Source organism: Lithobates pipiens, unplaced genomic scaffold (genome assembly GCF_037356315.1).
Source record: "Lithobates pipiens isolate NorthernLeopardFrog02 unplaced genomic scaffold, aLitPip1_a1.2 Scaffold_22, whole genome shotgun sequence".
NCBI classification, from domain to species: domain Eukaryota; kingdom Metazoa; phylum Chordata; class Amphibia; order Anura; family Ranidae; genus Lithobates; species Lithobates pipiens.
The window spans coordinates 44036380-44056477 of NW_027507784.1; the positions used below are offsets into that span (position 1 = coordinate 44036380).

The window sequence follows — 20098 nt, forward strand, 5'->3', positions numbered from 1 at the left end:
GAAACCTTATTCTCCTGTCCCGATCCAAGTGCTCTTCTAACTCTCTTTTTTTTTTTGTAGATCCTGACTCTCCTGTAACCCTCTAGGTCTAGTTTTCTGTTCCAATTGTTCTATCTCATTATATAGTTGGGTCTTCCTTTTCTGTTTTTCCTGCTTTATTCCTGCTCCGATCACAATTAACCTACCCCTTATTACTACCTTATGTGCTTCCCAAAGGGTCGCTCTAGATATTTCCTGCGTGTCGTTAAGTTCAAAAAAATCGATCAGGTCTTTCTCGATTTGTCGACTTGTCCCTTGTTCCTGTATTAGAGAATCATTTATTCTCCAGATCTTCTCCCTCTCTGTCCCTTCCTGCGTTTCTATTTGGGCAACTATTGGAGCATGGTCTGATAAGGTAATGGGCTTGATCTCCACTTTTTTCAGGTTGGGCACTAGTCGATGTTCTATAAAGACATAATCCAATCTCGCAAAGGTTTTATGGACCGCTGAGAAATGAGTGTAGTCCCGCTCTTTTTGATGGCTAATCCTCCAAGCATCCAAAAGCTGGGCCTTTGAAAATGCTTTAATTACCCCCTATATCTCTGCTGCGTCGCTCTTAAGACCCCCCCCCCCCCCCCCGAAGAATCCATCCTTGGATCCAGGCACCAATTTAGGTCACCTGCTAGGACTACCAAGCCCTCTCTGAATTCCTCAAGTTTTATTACAATATTCTTTAAGAATCTATCTGGGTTCCTATTTGGAGCATAGATATTTGCTATTGTATATTGTATTGCTCCTATTTTTCCCTTTAAGAACAGAAATCTGCCTTCTGGGTCGGTTAAGCGGTCTTGGATATCGAATTTCAATTGTCTATCAAAACCAATGGCTACTCCTCTTGAATGGGCCGATGGTGAATCTCCATAATACCACACTGGAAATTGTACTGATGTCATTTTAATTCCAGAGGTACTGGTTATGTACGTCTCCTGTAAACAAATTACATTCCCCTTCAGGAAATGCAATTCCTCATTGATTTTAAATCTATTTAAACCCCTCACATTATATGTTATCACATTAATTAGTGTCATTAGATATTAAATATTAATTTCTTTTCACGACCTCCGCCGACCGAGAGACATTTTTCGAGGGGACAGGTCGGGATGGTTAAAGCTTGTTGAAGTTTTCATTTTTCCACTGACTATATTATCAAGATGCAGGACCCCTGACCCTCTGTCTGGACAGTGCTGATTGGCCCTGTGCGGATCACATGTACTCTCCCAAGAGAAAAAAAAAATCTCTAGCAATACACATCAAACTGAGAATGTGCAGCCTGTCCCCTGGCTCTGTATTATCAGAAATATATTGGGGACAGTGGAAGGATGGGAGGGTCAGAAAAGAAAGCATCAGTCAGCATTTTTATACAATGCAGAGGATTAACCCCTTAGGTCCCACAGTGAGTATAACAACCATGATTTACTACATATACATATTTTACTGTTGTGGGTTTTGTAACACTTTAAAGGAAATAGTTAATTTGGGCCAGCTTGGTCTAAACAAACTGTTTAAAGTTTAGCTTTAACCTTTTCATACTGTAACTAAGAAGAGGAGCCATAGACACTAGTGTGCACTTCATAGTGTATAATTCATAATGTGCAGTGAGTACATTTGTAGCTGAAGAAGAGTAAAGAAGCACAGTCTATTTACACAATTATTTCACATTAAAACACAGAGTAATCATGTTATCACTCACCTGCTTTCTTCTTATAATAATACACAGCACCAATCAGTACCAGTAGAATTAGCACTCCAATAATGACTCCCACAATCGCTCCTACATTGGTTTCGTTGTCATTTTGTTGTCCTGAGAAAAGTGGCAATTTGAAATTAATGTAATATATATATATATAGTGCCTTCTACATTCATTAGGGGCTCTATAGTATTTTTCTGATAGTGTAGGATATAGAGACAGGAAAATTTAGCCAGGGCCGTGTTCTTTACTAGGCCCGGTTGTTGATTCAGGGTTGGAAGTGTCAGAATAGAAGGGGTACCTTCTCTACTTGATAGTGGATTGTGCTGGAAAGAGGATGGCCTGAGACCTGAGTGGCAGGAATCCCATGTGAGAGGATTGACCAATGGTTAATTGATATGGTCAAGGGGAGGTCTCTCATAAAAACGGAGGTCACATGCTCTGGGGAGTTGGAGATCCGAGAAGGGAGAGCTCAGGTCCAGAGGCTCAGGAGTTCAGAGATTCCGGGGCCGGGAGCTGGAGGAAAGTCCAGGGAGGCCGAGAGTCTGGCCCCTGGAGAGGAAGCCGACATGTAGCGCTGGGGAAATACCGGACGTCCCCATTCGGGGGATGTGCTGGGCAGCTTTGGAGGAGGAGGAAGTAGGAGCAACGCGGTGGAGGAGAACTGGGTGATCGACTTTCTGGGAGTAGAACATGGACTGCTGCTTGGGAGAGAGCAAAGGGAGTGCAAACCCAGAGGAGCTAAATCAGAAATTCCAAGGAACACAGTATCAAGTATCAAGTGCTTTCAAGGACTGAGGGAAGTTTGACAATACAAGTCATGGTAATAGTCAGTGATGGCCTGTCACTTTGAGTTCAACACCCACAGGATATCTATCGGTTTGGCGGAAGGGATTATTCAGAGTAATGCTTATCTGTCTAACTTGAAAGTGCTGTATTGTAGAGAGAAATGGAACTGGGAAAGGATCGCTATAAGGTACTTAAGTAAAAAAGCCATGGCTATAGATTAACCCCCTTAAAGAAATTGGGGTCGGATGGGGCATCTCATATACCTCACTGAATAGCCCCACAGATTTATTCCCAAATAAATAAATATAAATCTGGAATTCTGACTGTTTGGTGTCATGTGATTGCATGGGGGATCGGAAGTGGAGTGATCGGCAAAAGGTAATGAACAAAAATCAGCAGCCCCTATGGGGGTATGCAGCACCTTTCATGTTAACACTGCATTGTAGTTCGCTTGCCTATTTTGTCAAATACAAGTCCCACAGACCGACCACCAGGCCATTTCATGTGGCCCTTGCACCTCTCCTGCTGCTGTGGCACCCCCTTGTCTCTGCCCCCACCTTATCTCAGCAGTTGGCAAAAGAGAGGAAGACAGAACTCCAACAGATCCTGCCCTCTCTGTGCAGCCTTAGCCCGCCTCGTCTTCCCCTCCCCTTGTCTCTGCAAACTCCGGCAGCACCTTCATCTGGTCCTCCAGACCCTGCACTTTCTGCTTCCAAGCAAACTCTGGCAGCCGACTTCAGTCCTCCTCTTATTCTCCTCCAGACACTTGTGCTTACCAGATCTGCCATAGCTTCTTCCCAGAAACAGCACAAGGTAATGGGGTTGCACTGCAATGTAAGGGAGGGTCGGGGACTCTTGATATCTGATGGTGGGGGGGCTCTTGGTATCTGATGTAAGGGGGGGTGGTGTGCTCTGGACATCTGCTTATAATTTTTTTTCAGAATAATACAATTCTTTACCAGTTGAAAAGGAGGGTTGTACACCAATGGTATCATCAGGGCCGGCGCTACCAATAGGCAAACTATAGAGACAATACAGCCCAAACAGAAGGGGGCAGAAAATAATTGGGGCTTATCGAATGACAGTGAACACTTACTTGATAATATAAAATGCAATTATTTATTGATTAAATATAAAAATAAAACATGGAGGTAGATAGAGATAACAAACACTGGACTAGCCCAAATCATGTCATGACAAGCCACACTGGACTAGCCAAAATGATACACTAACATGTGGGACTTAGACAACATATAACAAATAAGGCAGAACGTCCGGACGCCAAGTGCATCGGTATCAGTTGTGCTTACCAAGTGTTTAGCAACAGCTTTAGATAGAACAACCTGACACAAACCCCCTGGGGGCTTGAGACATGTGAAAGGATGGGTAAAGGGTGGGGAGAGAAGGATCATGAAATTCAGTCATAACTGTATATAGGGGAAATGCTGTAATACAGCTGTTGTAAATTCAGTGATGCCATAACCAGTGTACTCTCAAAGCAAAAATGTCCATCAAAATTCTGGATTTCTACATAGTCTTGTATAATGTCAGATTGTGGATATTTGCTAGTGTGATAAGTCCACTATAGACCTTGACTTTGATAAGTGAGAATTTCAATGGCAGTGCACGGATGATACTAGTACAGTGGTGTGAAAAAGTGTTTGCCCCCTTCCTCATTTCCTGTTCCTTTGCATGTTTGTCACACTTAAGTGTTTCGGAACATCAAACCAATTTAAACAATAGTCAAGGACAACACAAGTAAACACAAAATGCAATTTGTAAATGAAGGTGTTTATTATTAAAGGTGAAAAAAAATTCAAACCATCATGGCCCTGTGTGAAAAAGTGATTGCCCCCCTTGTTAAAACATACTATAACTGTGGTTGTCCACACCTGAGTTCAATTTCTCTAGCCACACCCAGGCCTGATTATTTCCACACCTGTTCACAATCAAGGCATCACTTAAATAGGAGCTGCTTGACACAGTAAGGTCCACCAGAAGATCCTTAAAAGCTACACATCATGCCGAGACCCAAAGAAATTCAGGAACAATTTAGAAAGAAAGTAATTGAGATCTATCAGTCTGGAAAGGGGTATAAAGCCATTTCCAAAGCTTTGGGAATCCAGCGAACCACAGTGAGAGCCATTATCCACAAATGGCGAAGACATGGAACAGTGGTGAACCTTCCCAGGAGTGGCCGGCCGCCCAAAATTACCCCAAGAGCGCAGCGACGACTCATCCAAGAGGTCACAAAAGACCCCACAACAACGTCCAAGGAACTGCAGGCCTCACTTGCCTCAGTTAACCACTTCCCGACCGGCGCACGACGATGTACGTCGACAGAATGGCACGGGCAGGCATAAGGGCTTACATGTACGTCCCTGCCTTCCCGCGGGTCGGGGGCCTGCGGCGGTCGGTATTCATTCGGGAGCGATCCGGGATGAGGGGGCGGCCATTCATTCATGGCCACCCCCTCGCGATCGCTCCCGACGAATAGAAATGCTCGGTGACATCACTTCCTCTCCTGTAATGTAAACACAGGCAGAGGAAGTGAAGTAATCTCTCCTCGTGTCGGTCTTTTTCGTTCCGGCACCGAGGAGAGAGGATCGGTGAGTTGCACCCAACACTACACTTACAGTAGAACACGCTAGGCACACTTTTCACCCCCCTGATCACCCCCCAATCACCCCTGCCCCCCCCAGTCACAGTGACACCAATTGCATTTTTTTTTATTTATTTTTTATTTTTATTTTTTTTGCATTGGTGTCATTTGTGACTGTAATAACTGTTAGGGCAGTTAGGGTTAGCCCCCTTTAGCTCTAGGGTGCCCCCCTAACCCCCCCAATAAAGGTTTAACCCCGTGATCACCCCCCGTCGCCAGTGTCACTAATAAGCGATCGTTTTTCTGATCGCTGTATTAGTGTCACAGGTGACGCTAGTTAGGCAGGTAAGTATTTAGGTTCTCCGCAGCTTTTTATAGCGTCAGGGACCCCCATATACTACCGCATAGCCCCCTGATTGCCCCCCAGTTAACCCTTTCACCAGTGATCACCATATAACTGTTATAGGTGACGCTGGTTGGTTAGTTATTTTTTTTTGTTTCAGGGCACCCGCCATTTATTACCTAATAAAGGTTTAACCCCCTGATCACCCGGCGGGTGATATAAGTTTTTAGGGTCAGATAAGGTCTGCGTCGCCCCAGCGTCAGGTTAGTGCCAGTACCGCTAACACCCACGCGCAAAGCATACACCTCCCTTAGTAATATAGTATCTGATCAGATCTATATTAGCGTTGCCAGCATTTTAGGTTTCCCAAAACGCATTGTTAGCGGGATCAGCCCAGATACCTGCTAGCACCTGCGTTTAGCCCCTCCGCCAAGCCCAGCCCAGCCCACCCAAGTGCAGTATCGATCGATCACTGTCACTTACAAAACACAACACACATAACTGCAGCGTTTGCAGAGTCAGGCTTGATCCCTGCGATCGCTAACAGTTTTTTTTGTAGCGTTTTGAAACAGTCGCTGACAGGCTAGGTGCTTTTTTACCTGTGAGTCTCACTAGTGTACCCCTAAATTTAGAGCCCAAAACGGCAAAGCGAAGGTACACTAGTGAAGAGGCCTACACGTTTCTGAGCATGACAGATAGTGAAGAGGACGTCACTCATCTGTCAGATTCAGGCTCAGAATACGATCCTGTAGAGGACAGCGGCTCCATGACAGATAGCTCTGACGACGGAGATGAGGCCTCTGTTAAGGACAGGTGTGCCCGATCCTGAATGTATTCTGTTGTTCAGGTGCATAAACCGCAGGTCACTCGTATGGAGCAGAGACGTACTAGAGCCGCTCATCCTTCTGGTGAACTGGCAAGCACCAGCGGCCTAGTACAACCTGGACCTACATCCAGCACTGCAGTAACACGTGGTGACGTGGCGAGTCCCATAAGTGCAGTTCAAGCTGGCGAGGTGGCAAGCACAAGTAGTGTCCCGCTGCCACCAAGAAGAAGACAAAGACAGGCCCGTCGTACCCATAGTGCCCTTCCTGCAGAATTCGCCAATCCTATTTGGGTGCCCACCACTTCTGCAGAACCCGTACTTCCCCCATTCACTGGCCAACCTGGCATTAACGTGGAAACAGTTGATTTTACGACACTTGACTTTTACTTACTGTTTTTCACCGAAGATCTCTATAGATCTATTGTGGACCAAACCAATTTGTACGCTGCTCAACACATCGCCACTATTCCCCAGTCCGCCCTTGCCAGACAATGGAAACCAGTTACGGTTTCCGAATTTAAAATCTTTCTGGGCCTCTCCCTCAACATGGGCATAACCAAAAAGAGTGAGTTGCGGTCATATTGGTCTACAGACCCAATTCACCATATGCGCGTGTTCTCTGCTTCCATGTCCAGGGCACTATACGAGCAGATTTTGTGGTTCATGCACTTCAGCGACAATGAACTCTGTCGTCCTCGTGGAGACCCTGAATACGATCGGCTCTACAAAATTCGGCCCCTCATAAACCACTTCAACCAACGTTTTGCAGACTTGTTTACTCCCGATCAAGTTGTCTGCGTTGATGAGTCCCTGATTAAGTTTTCTGGTCGCTTGTCATTCAAACAATACGTCCCCAACAAGCGTTCCAGATACGGGGTCAAGATGTATAAGCTCTGTGACAGGGCCACAGGCTATACACGTAGTTTCATGGTTTATGAGGGTAAAGATAGTCACGTAGAGCCGGAGAACTGCCCTGACTACATAGGAAGCGCTGGCAAGATAGTGTGGGACATGGTGTCACCCTTATTCGGAAAGGGGTACCACTTGTACGTGGACAATTATTACACAAGCGTGCCACTGTTTAGTCACTTGTTTGATCAGCAGATTGGAGCATGTGGCACCGTGCGACCTAATCGCCGGGGCTTTCCCCAGCGGCTTGTAGAGTCCCGTCTTAGGCTGGGGGAGAGAGCCTGCTTGCGCAGTAATAATTTGCTCGCTATGAAGTGGAGGGATAATAAGAATGTTTTCGTTCTTACCTCCCTTCATGCAGACACGACGGTCCAAATTCCTACGGCGACTGGTATTGTGAAGAAACCTCTCTGTGTCCACAAATATAACCTTAACATGGGAGGGGTGGACCTCAATGACCAGTTGTTGGCGCCGTATCTAGTTGCCCGTAAGGCCAGACGCTGGTACAAAAAAGTGTCTGTTTATTTATTCCAATTGGCTATACTGAATGCTTATGTACTACACAAAGCTTCAGGACGGACTCGATCCTTCCTCAAATTCCAGGAGGATATCGTCAGAGCCCTTCTGTATCCAGACGGTGCTCCACCTCACCTTCCCCTACCAGATGCAGTAAGCCGGCTGCATGAGAGGCATTATTCTTATGTCCTCCCGAGTACCCCTACCCAACGAGCCCCCCAAAGAAAATGTTGTGTCTGCAGAAAGCGCGGATATAGGCGTGACACCCGTTCTTATTGTCCCCGCTGTCCTGGCAATCCTGGTCTTTGTCAGGGTGAGTGTTTTGAACGCTACCATTCACTAGTTGAGTATTAGCGTAGGGTACAGCATTGCACAGGCTAGGCACGCGTTCACAGGGTCTCCCAAGATGCCATCGCATTTTGAGAGACCCAAACCGCTGGAACCGTTACAACAGAAGTGTTAAAGTTACATAAAAAAGTGTTTAAAAAAAAAAAAAAGTAAAAAAACCAAAAAACCAAAAAAAAGTAAAATAAAAAAAACAAAAATAGTTGTCGTTTTATTGTTCTCTCTCTCTCTATTCTCTCTCTATTGTTCTGCTCCTTTGTACTGTATTCTATTCTGCAATGTTTTATTGTTAACCATTTTTTGTTTTCAGGTACGCCATTCAGCTGTAGCGTGGTTTTATTTATCTTGACAGCAACAGCGTTTGCTCCCACGATACGTAAAGCCACGACTCCAGCGCTGTCGGAGGTGATTTCACCACCACAGTTAAAAAAGAGCATATATGCCGAAGCATGGGGGCATAAGGGGTGGAGGAGCGATTTTGCTCCTAATGCCGCGTACATACAGTCAAAATTCCGACGGAGGGCTTGCCCGTGGAAAAGTTTGAATGTATGTACGCGGCATAACTTTTTTGCGGGAGGATGCCCCCATGCTTCGGCATATATATATTTTAGGCACAGATTGTGTTAAATGTGTTATTTTTTGCTATTTTTTTTGTATTTGCTTTGCAGGTATGGTAAGTCCTACTGTTATACTGTAATGTTACTTTGTTTTATTGTTAACCATCATTTGCTTAGCAGGTACGCCATTCTGCTGCAGAGCGGATTTATTTATCTTGACAGCAACAGCGTTTGCTCCCACGATACGTAAAGCCGCGACTCCAGCACTGTCGGAGGTGATTTCACCACCACAGTTAAAAAAGAGCATATATGCCGAAGCATGGGGGCATACGGGGTGGAGGAGCGATCTGCTCCTACCTTTTGCGGGAAGATGCCCCCATGCTTCGGCATATATAAATGGTGCATGTATGCCCACCATTAAAAGTGGGTGGATGAAGGGTGGTATCTAATGGTGGGCATACCCACCGATCAATATTTTTTTTTCGTTCAGCCCACAGGCTGCATGAAAAAAAAATTACAATATATGCCCAACCAGTTCCAGCAACATACTGGTATGTTGCGGGACTTTGAGTGCTTATACCAGAATGATGCCTGCAGGTTTAGGTATCATCTTGGTATCATTCTTTTCAGCCAGCGGTCGGCTTTTATGTAAAAGCAATCCTAGCGGCTAATTAGCCTCTAGACTACTTTTACAAGCAGTGGGAGGGAATGTCCCCCCCCCCCCCCGCACCATCTTCCATGGTTTTCTCAGGCTCTCCTGTCCCAACAGGGAACCTGAGAATGCAGCCGGTGGTTCCGCCAGCTGACCATAGAGCTGATCAGAGACCAGAATGGCTCCAATCATCTCTATGGCCTAAGACACCGGAAGCTACGAGCATTTCATGACTTAGATTTTGCGGGATGTAAACAGCGCCATTGGGAAATTGGGAAAGCATTTTATCACACCAATCTTGGTGTGGTCAGATGCTTTGAGAACAGAGGAGAGATCTAGGGTCTGATAGACCCGAATTTTTTTAAAAAAGAGTACCTGTCACTACCTATTGCAATCATAGGGGATATTTACATTCCCTGAGATAACAATAAAAATCATAAAAAAATATATATAAATGAAAGGAACAGTTTAAAAATAAAATAAAAAAGCAAAATAAATAATAAAAAAAATAAAAATAAAAAAAAACACCCCTGTCCCCCCCTGCTAAAGCGCAACGTGGAACGCAAGCGTTGGTCTGGTGTCATATGTAAACAGGAATTGCACCATGCATGTGAGGTATCACCACGAAGGTCAGATCGAGGGTACTAATTTTAGCAGTAGACCTCCTCCGTAAATCTAAAGTGGTCACCTGTAAAGGCATTTAAAGGCTTTTAAAAATGTACGTAGTTTGTCGCCGCTGAACGTTTCTGTGCAATTTTAAAGCATGTCATGTTTGGTATCCATGTACTCGGCCTAAGATCATATTTTTTATTTCATCAAACATTTGGGCAATATAGTGATTTTTAGTGCATTAAAATAAAAAAAAGTGTGTTTTTTCCCCAAAAAATGCGTTTGAAAAATCGCTGCGCAAATACCGTGTGAAAAAAAAAAAAATTAAACACCCACCATTTTAATCGGTAGGGCTTTTGCTTTAAAAAAACACTTAATGTTTGGGGGTTCAAAGTAATTTTCTTGCAAAAAAAAATATTTTTTCATGTAAACAAAAAGTGTCAGAAAGGGCTTTTTCTTCAAGTGGTTAGAAGAGTGGGTGATGTGTGACATAAGCTTCTAAATGTTGTGCATAAAATGCCAGGACAGTTCAAAACCTCCCCAAATGACCCCATTTTAGAAAGTAGACACCCCAAGCTATTTGCTGAGAGGCATGTCGAGTCCATGGAATATTTTATATTTTGACAAAAAATTTGGAAAAAATACATTATTTTTTTTTTTTTTTTTGCACAAAGTTGTCATTAAATGATATATTGCTCAAACATGCCAAGGTTATATGTAAAATTACACCCCAAAATACATTCTGTTGCTTCTCCTGAGTACGGGGATACCACAAGTGTGAGACCTTTTGGGAGCCTAACCGCGTACGGTACCCCAAAATCCAAGCACCACCTTCAGGATTTCTAAGGGTGTAAATTTTTGATTTCATTCCTCACTGCCTATCACAGTTTCGGAGGCCATGGAATGCCCAGATAGCACAAAATCCCCCCAAGTGACCCCATTTTGGAAAGGAGACACCCCAAGCTATTTGCCGAGAGGTATGGTTAGTATTTTGCAGACCTTCATTTTTGTCACAAAGTTTTGAAATTGAAAAAAAGAAAAAAAATATACATTATTTTTTTTTTTCTTCATTTTCAAAAACAAATGAGAGCTGCAAAATACTCACCATGCCTCTCGGCAAATAGCTTGGGGTGTCTACTTTCCAAAATGGGGTCATTTTGGGGGGTTTTGTGCTATTTTGGCATTTTATGGCCTTCAAAACTGTGATAGGTAGTGAGGTGTGAAATCAAAAATTTACACCCTTAGAAATCCTGAAGGCGGTTCTTGGTTTTCGGGGCCCCGTACGCGACTAGGCTCCCAAAAAGTCCCACACATGTGGTATCCCCGTACTCAGGAGAAGCAGCAGAATTTATTTTGGGGTGTCATTTCACATATGCCCCTGGCATGTGTGAGCAATATATCATTTAGTGACAACTTTGTGAAAAAAAAAAAAAAAAAAAGTTTGTAATATTCCCGCAACTTGTGGCAAAATATAAAATATTCCATGGACTCAACATGCCTCTCAGCAAATAGCTTGGGGTGTCTACTTTCTAAAATGGGGTCATTTGTGGGGGTTTTGTGCCATCTTGGCATTTTATGGCCTTCAAAACTGTAATAGGTAGTGAGGCGTGAAATCAAAAATGTACGCCCTTAGAAAGCCTGAAGGCGGTTCTTGGCTTTCGGGGCCCCGTACGCAGCTAGGCTCCCAAAAAATCCCACACATGTGGTATCCCCGTACTCAGGAGAAGCAGCAGAATTTATTTTGGGGTGTCATTTTACATATGCCCATGGAATGCGTGAGCAATATATCATTTAGTGACAACTTTGTGAAAAAATAAATAAAAAAACAAAAGTTTGTAATTTTCCCGCAACTTGCGGCAAAATATAAAATATTCCATGGACTCAACATGCCTCTCAGCAAATAGCTTGGGGTGTTTACTTTCTAAAATGGGGTCATTTGTGGGGGTTTTGTGCCATCTTGGCATTTTATGGCCTTCAAAACTGTAATAGGTAGTGAGGCGTGAAATGAAAAATGTACGCCCTTAGAAAGCCTGAAGGCGGTGCTTGGTTTTCGGGGCCCCGTACGCGGCTAGGCTCCCAAAAAATCCCACACATGTGGTATCCCCGTACTCAGGAGAAGCAGCAGAATTTATTTTGGGGTGTAATTTCACATATGCCCATAGCATGTGTGAGCAATATATCATTTAGTGACAACTTTGTGAAAAATGTATAAAGTTTGTAATTTTCCCGCAACTTGTGGCAAAATATAAAATATTCCATGGACTCAACATGCCTCTCAGCAAATAGCTTGGGGTGTCTGCTTTCTAAAATGGGGTCATTTGTGGGGGTTTTGTGCCATCTTGGCATTTTATGGCCTTCAAAACTGTGATAGGTAGTGAGGAGTAAAATGACATATGTATGCCCTTAGAAATCCTGAAGGCGGTGCTTGGCTTTCGGGGCCCCGTACGCGGCTAGGCTTCCAAAAAGTCGACCACATGTGGTATCCCCGTACTCAGGAGAAGCAGCAGAATGTATTTTGGGGTACAATTCCACATATAACCATGGCATGTGTGAGCAATATATCATTTAGTGACAACTTTGTGTAAAAAAAAGAAATTTTTTTTTTTTTGTCATTATTCAATCGCTTGCGGCAAAAAAATAAAATATTCAATGGGCTCAACATGCCTCTTATCAATTTCCTTAGGGTGTCTACTTTCCAAAATGGGGTCATTTGGGGGGGGTTTGTACTGCCCTGCCATTTTAGCACCTCAAGAAATTAGATAGGCAGTCATAAACTAAAAGCTGCGTAAATTCCAGAAAATGTACCTTAGTTTGTAGATGTGACAACTTTTGCGCAAACCAATAAATATACAGTTATTGACTTTTTTTTTACCAAAGACATGTGGCTGAATACATTTTGGCCTAAATGTATGACTAAAATTGAGTTTATTGGATTTTTCTAATAACAAAAAGTAGAAAATATCATTTTTTTTCAAAATTTGCGGTCTTTTTACGTTTATATCGCAAAAAATAAAAATCGCAGAGTCAGTCAAATACCTTTAAAAGAAAGCTCTATTTGTGGGAAGAAAAGGACGCAAATTTCGTTTGGGTACAACATTGCATGACCGCGCAATTACCAGTTAAAGCAGCGCAGTGCCAAAGTGTAAAAAGACCTCTGGTCATTTACCAGCAAAATGGTCCAGTCTGAAAGTGGTTAAGGTCAGCGTTCATGCCTCCACCATCAGGAAAAGATTGGGCAAAAATGGCCTGCATGGCAGAGTTCCAAGGAGAAAACCACTGCTGAGCAAAAAGAACATCAAAGCTCGTCTCAATTTCTCCACAACACATCTTGATGATCCCCAAGACTTTTGGGACAACATTCTGTGGACCGATGAGACAAAAGTGGAACTCTTTGGAAGGTGTGTGTCCAAGTATATCTGGCGTAGAAGGAACACTGCATTTCATAAAAAGAACATTATACCAACAGTAAAATATGGTGGTGGTAGTGTGATGGTCTGGGGCTGTTTTGCTGCTTCAGGACCTGGAAGACTTGCCGTGATAAAAGGAACTATGAATTCTGCTGTCTACCAAGAGATCCTGAAGGAGAATGTCCGACCATCTGTTCGTGTACTCAAGCTGAAACGAACTTGGGTTCTGCAGCAGGACAATGATCCTAAACACACCAGCAAGTCCACCACCGAATGGCTGAAGAAAAACAAAATGAAGACTTTGGAGTGGCCTAGCCAAAGTCCTGACCTGAATCCTATTGAGATGTTGTGGTATGACCTTAAAAAGGCCGTTCATGCTCGAAAACCCTCTAATGTAACTGAATTAGGACAATTCTGCAAAGATGAGTGGGCCAAAATTCCTCCAGGACGCTGTAAAAGCCTCATTGCACGTTATCGCAAACGCTTGGTTGCAGTTGTTGCTGCTAAGGGTGGCCCAACCAGTTATTAGGTTTAGGGGGCAATCACTTTTTCACACAGGGCCATGATGGTTTGGATTTTTTTTCACCTTTAATAATAAACACCTTCATTTACAAATTGCATTTTGTGTTTACTTGTGTTGTCCTTGACTATTGTTTAAATTGGTTTGATGTTCCGAAACACTTAAGTGTGACAAACATGCAAAGGAACAGGAAATGAGGAAGGGGGCAAACACTTTTTCACACCACTGTATATTGCAATAGGCAAACTAGGCAGCCGCCTAGGGTGCAGCCACGGCCTCTGTCCCGCTGAAGCCCCAGGTAGGGATGAGCCAAACCCTTCCCAGTTCAGTTCACATCAGAACATGCGAACAGACAATAAAGTTGTTCGAGCATCCGAACACCATTAAAGTCTATGGGACTAGAACGTGAAAAATCAAAAGTGCTAATTTTAAAGGCTTATATGCAAGTTATTGTCATAAAAAGTGTTTGGGGACCTGGGTCCTGCCCCAGGGGACATGTATCAATGCAAAAAATTTTTTTAAAAATTGCTGTTGTTTTGGGAGCAGAGCTTTTAATAATGCTTAAAGTGAAACAATAAAAGTGTAATATTCCTTTAAATTTCCTACCTGGGGGGTGTCTATAGTATGCCTGTGAAGGGGCGCATGTTTCCCCTGCTTAGAACTGTTCCTGCGCAAAGTGTCATTTCTGAAGGAAAAAAAGTAATTTAAAAGCACTCGTGGCTATAATGAATTGTCGGCTCCCCATAATACAGAGAACACTCATTAAAAGTCATTGTTAAAAAAAAATGCATGGGGGTCCCCCCAAATTCAAGTGCCAGGCCCTTCAGATCTGGTATGGATATAAAGGTGAACCCTGCGTCAAGTTAAAAAAAAAAATGGCGTGGAGTTCCCCCCAAAACTCCATAGCAGACCCTTTATTCCGAGCACGCAACCTGGCAGGCCGCCGGAAAAGAGGGGGGACAAGAGAGAGAGCCCCATACCAGGCCACATGCCCTCAACATTGGGAGGGTACTTTGGGGGTAGCCCCCCAAAGCACCTTTTCCTCATAATGATGGGGACAAGGGCCTCATCCCCACAACCCTTGCCTGGTGGTTGTGGGGTTCTGCGGGCGAGGGGCTTATCGGAATCTGGAAGCCCCCTTTAACAAGGGGACCCCCAGATCCCCCCCCCGTTTGAAATGGTAACGGGTACATTTTATCCCTACCATTTCACAAAGAAAGTGTAAAAAATTGTAAAAAAAACACACAGACACCGTTGGGATAAGTCCTTTATTAAAAATAAAAAAAATGTAAAAAAGATTCCAGCGGTGGTAATCCACTCTCGGTATCCTGCGATGGGTGATCTCCTCTCCGGGATCCAGCGTTGGATGATCTCTCCTCTCCAGGTCCAGGATCCAACGATGATGTCCAGTGCAGCACATCCTGTCTCCACTGGAGACACCGCGGGAATCCCGGCAGCCTGTCAGGTCTCTTAGCTGAGGATGGGGCCACCCGTCAGCTAAGAGACCTGTCAGGCTGCCAGGATTCCCGCGGTGTCTCTGGTGGAGAAAGGATGCGCTGCACTGGACATCATCGTTGGACCCTGGACCTGGAGAGGAGAGATCAACAAACAAATCATTAGATATGCTCTTTATAATATATACTATACTTTCAATTACAGCTTTACTAACCATGATTTGAAGTGCAGAATAAGCTGAGGGTCTTACCTTGATAAGTCAGCTGAAGGTCTTTTTGTACATAAGGTGAGAGGGTCTCATGGTGCACTAAACAGGACAAGAATTTTGGTGACACATCAGTTGGTATTGTCCATGTTTTGTTAATAGAGTAAGTGCCATCAGCATTTGTGCGATGTTCAGTCAGTACTGAGTCCTCCATGATTGTTTGATCTATTACAATGTTCACTGAGATATCTCTGGGGTAGAATCCCATCACTGAGCACAGTGCAGAGCTGGTCTTGTCCTCCTTCTCCACCCTCTCAATTGTGACCAAGGGAGTTGCTGAAATATAATAATTAACTGTCAACTACAGAACCAATGACCATTCATTTATTCATGCATTTTAAAAGTACCAGGGCACCTGATTTACTGCAGCTAATTGGCCCATTGAGCCCTGAATCTTTTCCAAGTTTCCACTATTTTTTCTGCAATACAATAATTTCCAAGGTTAGTTCTGAACTTCCCTCCTGCTAGTTTAAGGCCATGTCCCCGTGTTCCTCATCTTAACTCCGTATGGAAAATCCTGCCCTCCTGAACTTTATTCACACCCTTCATGTATTTAAAGAATTTGATCATGCTCTCCCTTTCCTTGATGCTGAACTTAAAGTGGACCTCCACCCTGAAGTGGAAGTTCCGCTCATCTGATCCCTCACTATTGGCACCTTTCAGGGGGAGGGGGGGTGCAGATACCTGGATATTCCAGGTATCTGCACCCACTTCTGGGACAAGCTAGCCGCAGCTAGCCACAGATGCCCCCCCCCCCCCTTGTGTTCTGGGAAACACACAGTTCCCAGGACACAGCGGGGACCAGTGGAGACGCACAGCGCGACTCGCGCATGCGCAGTAGGGAACTGGGCAGTGAAGCCGCAATGCTTCACTTCCCGATTCCTTGACAGAGAATGGAGGGGGCAGAGGAGAGACGAGCGATTGCTCGTCATCTGCCGCCGACATCGCTGGACCCTGGGACAGGTAAGTGTCAATTTATTAAAAGTCAGCAGCTGCAATATTTGTAGCTGCTGGCTTTTAATATTTTTTTTAAAGGTGCAGCTCCTCTTTAAAGTAGAAGTTTAGGCAAAACTGACTTACTCTTTTCCTACTCTTGGCCACATTTTAAGACTAATCTTTCTAACCCTGTAAAGTAAAAATCATTATATTTATCTGTACTGCAGTCGCTCCCATGCTGGCTTCTGTGTAGACATGTGCAGCAGGGGCAGCCAACAATGGAAGCCCCATAGTAAGTCTATGGGTGATGTAATTTCCCAGGCATTTCCCAGCCATTGCCGGTTCACTTCTAAACACAGCATCCACCGCTGGAGACCGGACCACAGCGGCTGCAGAACAAGTACGTATAGCGATTTTTTCTTGCTTTACAGGGCTAGATAGATTAGGGTTAGAATGAGGCATAGAGTTATGCCCCATACACAGGATCAGGAATTCTGCCAGCAAAAGTCGGATGAGAGCTTTTGGTCAGAAATTCCGACCGTGTGTATGCTCCATTGGACTTTTGCTGGCAGATTTACAGCCAGCAAAAGATTGAGAGCAGGTTCTCTATTTTTTCAGTATGAAAAAGTTCCTATCCGAAAAATGTGTTTGTCTGTATGCAAATGGGACGCGCAAAAAAATCACGCATGCTCGGAAACAATTTGACGCATGCTCAGAAGCATTGAACTTAATTTTCTCGGCTCGTCGTAGTGTTGTACCTCACCGTGCTCTTGACGATCGAAAGTTCAGAAAACTTTTGTATGACCGTGTGTATGCAAGGCAAGCTTGAGCGGAATTCCGTTCCATCCAAGATTTTTTCTGACGGAATATCTGATCGTGTGTATGGGACATAGTTAGTTTTTGCCAAATCTTCCACTTTAAGTTCCTCCAGTCTCTACTGATATGTTATAAATCACCGTTTTGGTGTTTATCCCTGGACTTGCTTTATCTTATCAATATCTTTAAGATCTCCAGAACTATAAAACTAGAAATACTAGTTTTGTTTAAAATGTAGATATACACAAAATGCATACCTCGTAAGACCTAGTCTATAAGACGAATATGACAATTTGCTAACTTGGCAAGATCCGCGGGCAGTGTCCAACTCACCAAGATGACTCAAAAGTACAATCCAGTCTACAAAATTATACCACACAATCACTGCGCTAAGTAACCACAAAAGTGTGCATCTTTACTTAATATAAACCAATCAACAATCAGTGATAAACACACACAATCAGCCTCCTTAAATATACAGTGCCTTGAAAAAGTATTAATTCCCCTTGAAATTTTCCACATTTTGTCATGTTACAACCAAAAACATATGTAGCGGTGCCCCCCGTGGGGTCGCTGCGTGTTTCAGCTCCACACATCATCCTGCTTGGCCAGACATCCATCTCAGACACACTTTGTCACTCAACGATCAGTCTTTAGCTTGTTTTTCTTGTTTTATTTAGGAAATTAAACTTGGATGGGGAAAGGGACATTGGATGCCCAGAGGATGAATTTCAGTTGATTGAATAAAGATAGTTGAATCTAAATTTGCAGTGTCCCAAACTTCTCACTCCCTCAGCACACTACTTAAGATCACTTTGCTTTTCCACTGTAGAAAATTAGATTCCTGTCACCGTTAGCACATGGTTTGGCCTCACTCTGAATACGTCCCAACATCTTACTTACTGATAGCCATTTGCTAGCAGGGGTCTGCAGTCCTCTCTGTGGTAGCAACCATTATTGAAGAGAAAAAAAGGACAATGTGCTAACTGACTCCAACAACACCACAGTCTCTCCCTTTGGCTCCACATCCAATCCTGGCATGTCTCTCCCAGAACTCACTGTGCTTCTCACTCACCAACACTGGCATGGATCCCTCCTGAATGACTTGTCCGGCAGTGCTCCCAACTGTCCTCCTCCTGCTTCCGTACCAGGACACCTCTCAATGACCATGTAGAGAGAGAGAGGCTCCCTCCCAGCTCCCAAGCTCCAGACCCGAGTTCACCCCCCCCCCCCCCCCCCCCCCAGAAAGGGGACTCCCTCTAAGGCAAAGACAGTCTAACACTCCATCATTTAGGTGTTCCACCCGACAACTCCTCCTCCATCAGGCTGACCATGAGTATATATACTTGCCTTGCCCCCTGACAATCCTAGTTGGGGATTGGTCAGGGCTCCCAGATACATTCCATGTTAGTCTCACTCTCTGCCCTGCCTCTTTTTCAGAACCCTCTGGAAACAAAGGAGGCACCAGAGAGATAAAGTACATGTCAGTCACCTGCTGCTACACTAAAGCACTCCCAAGGTCCCAGATCAAAAACAAACAGGCATAGTTCACAGATAGCCCTGCCTGTATTTACCTGCACTGGCAGTACTAACAAAAACACTACTCTAGCACCTACCTATCTACCTAAGGTAGAGGGTCCTACATTCACCCCCACCAGAATACAGCTGTGCCCCCTTCCATGCTGAATCATGAATGAACAGTGATTAACCACAATTTTTTGAAAAACTGAGTTAAATTTCACTTGCCACACCCAGGCCTGATTACTGCCATACCTGTTGAATCAATAAATCACATAAATAGAAGCTGTCTGACAAAGTGAAGAATGCACAGATCACAAAAAGCCACATATCATGCTACAAAAATTAAGAACAGATTAGAAACAAAGTAATGTACATATATTGGTCTAGGAAGGGTTTTAAAGCCATTTCTAAGACTTTGGAACTCCAATGAACCATGTGGAGAGCCATTATCCACAAATAGAGATAACTTGGAACAGTGGGGAATCTTCTCAGGAGTGGCTGGCCTTCAAAAATTACTCCAAGAGCATGACGACAACTCATCCAGGAGGTCATAAATCAACCCAGAACAACATCTAAAGAACTGCAGGCCTCACTTGCCTAACTTACTTGTGTTCATGACTTAACAATAAAAAAAGAGACTGAGAAAAAATGGTATCCATGGGAGAGTTTCAGAGTCAAAGCCACTGCTGACCAAAAAGAATACAAAGGCTCATCTCCCATTTGTATATAAAGCAAGTCAATCAGCGCAAATAAAACCTAGCAACAGCAGCTGAACACTGAGAGTCAAATTATCAAATCCCAAATAACAGTAAAAGTAGAAAAGCAGTGCAGCGCAAAAACATACAATAACATATTAAAATATTAAATGATGAAAGAGTCCATAATGTTCACATTCAAGATGAACAACAAACACCACCAAGTGTCAAAAATGAAGCAGTTTAAAGGGGTTGTAAAGTAAAAATTTTTATTTTTTTAAAATAACAAACATGTCATACTTACCTCCACTGTGCAGCTCGTTTTGCACAGAGTGGCCCCGAACCTGCTCTTCTGGGGTCCCTCGGCGGCTGTCTCTGCTTCCTCCCGCAGGTGCTTCTCACGTTAATGCGAGCTCCCTCGCATTGGTGAGAAGCACTGCGGGCACGCTCCCGTGATACAGCCGGCGGCTATAGCCGCTCGCTGTATCACAAGGCCCCGCCCCCCGGCGCGCTGCGTCATTGGATGTGATTGACAGCAGCGCGAGCCAATGGCTGCGCTGCTTTCAATCCATCCACTCCAGCCAATCAGCGGCCAGGCTGAGCGGCGA

At 44.1% G+C, this 20098-nt stretch overlaps 1 protein-coding gene across 1 annotated transcript in view; it reads right to left on the reverse strand.

Moving 5' to 3' along the window:
* The window catches only part of LOC143925671 (uncharacterized), a 46123-nt gene extending 26712 nt beyond the window's left edge, over positions 1-19411 (reverse strand). Inside the window, exons 1-3 of the mRNA XM_077450134.1 lie at positions 19402-19411; positions 15508-15798; positions 1730-1840 (exon numbers count right to left, since the gene is read on the reverse strand). Coding sequence (XP_077306260.1) covers positions 1730-1840; positions 15508-15798; positions 19402-19411 — 412 coding nt within the window. The remainder of the gene's footprint in view (positions 1-1729; positions 1841-15507; positions 15799-19401) is intronic.
* Between the last annotated feature and the right edge of the window lie 687 nt (positions 19412-20098).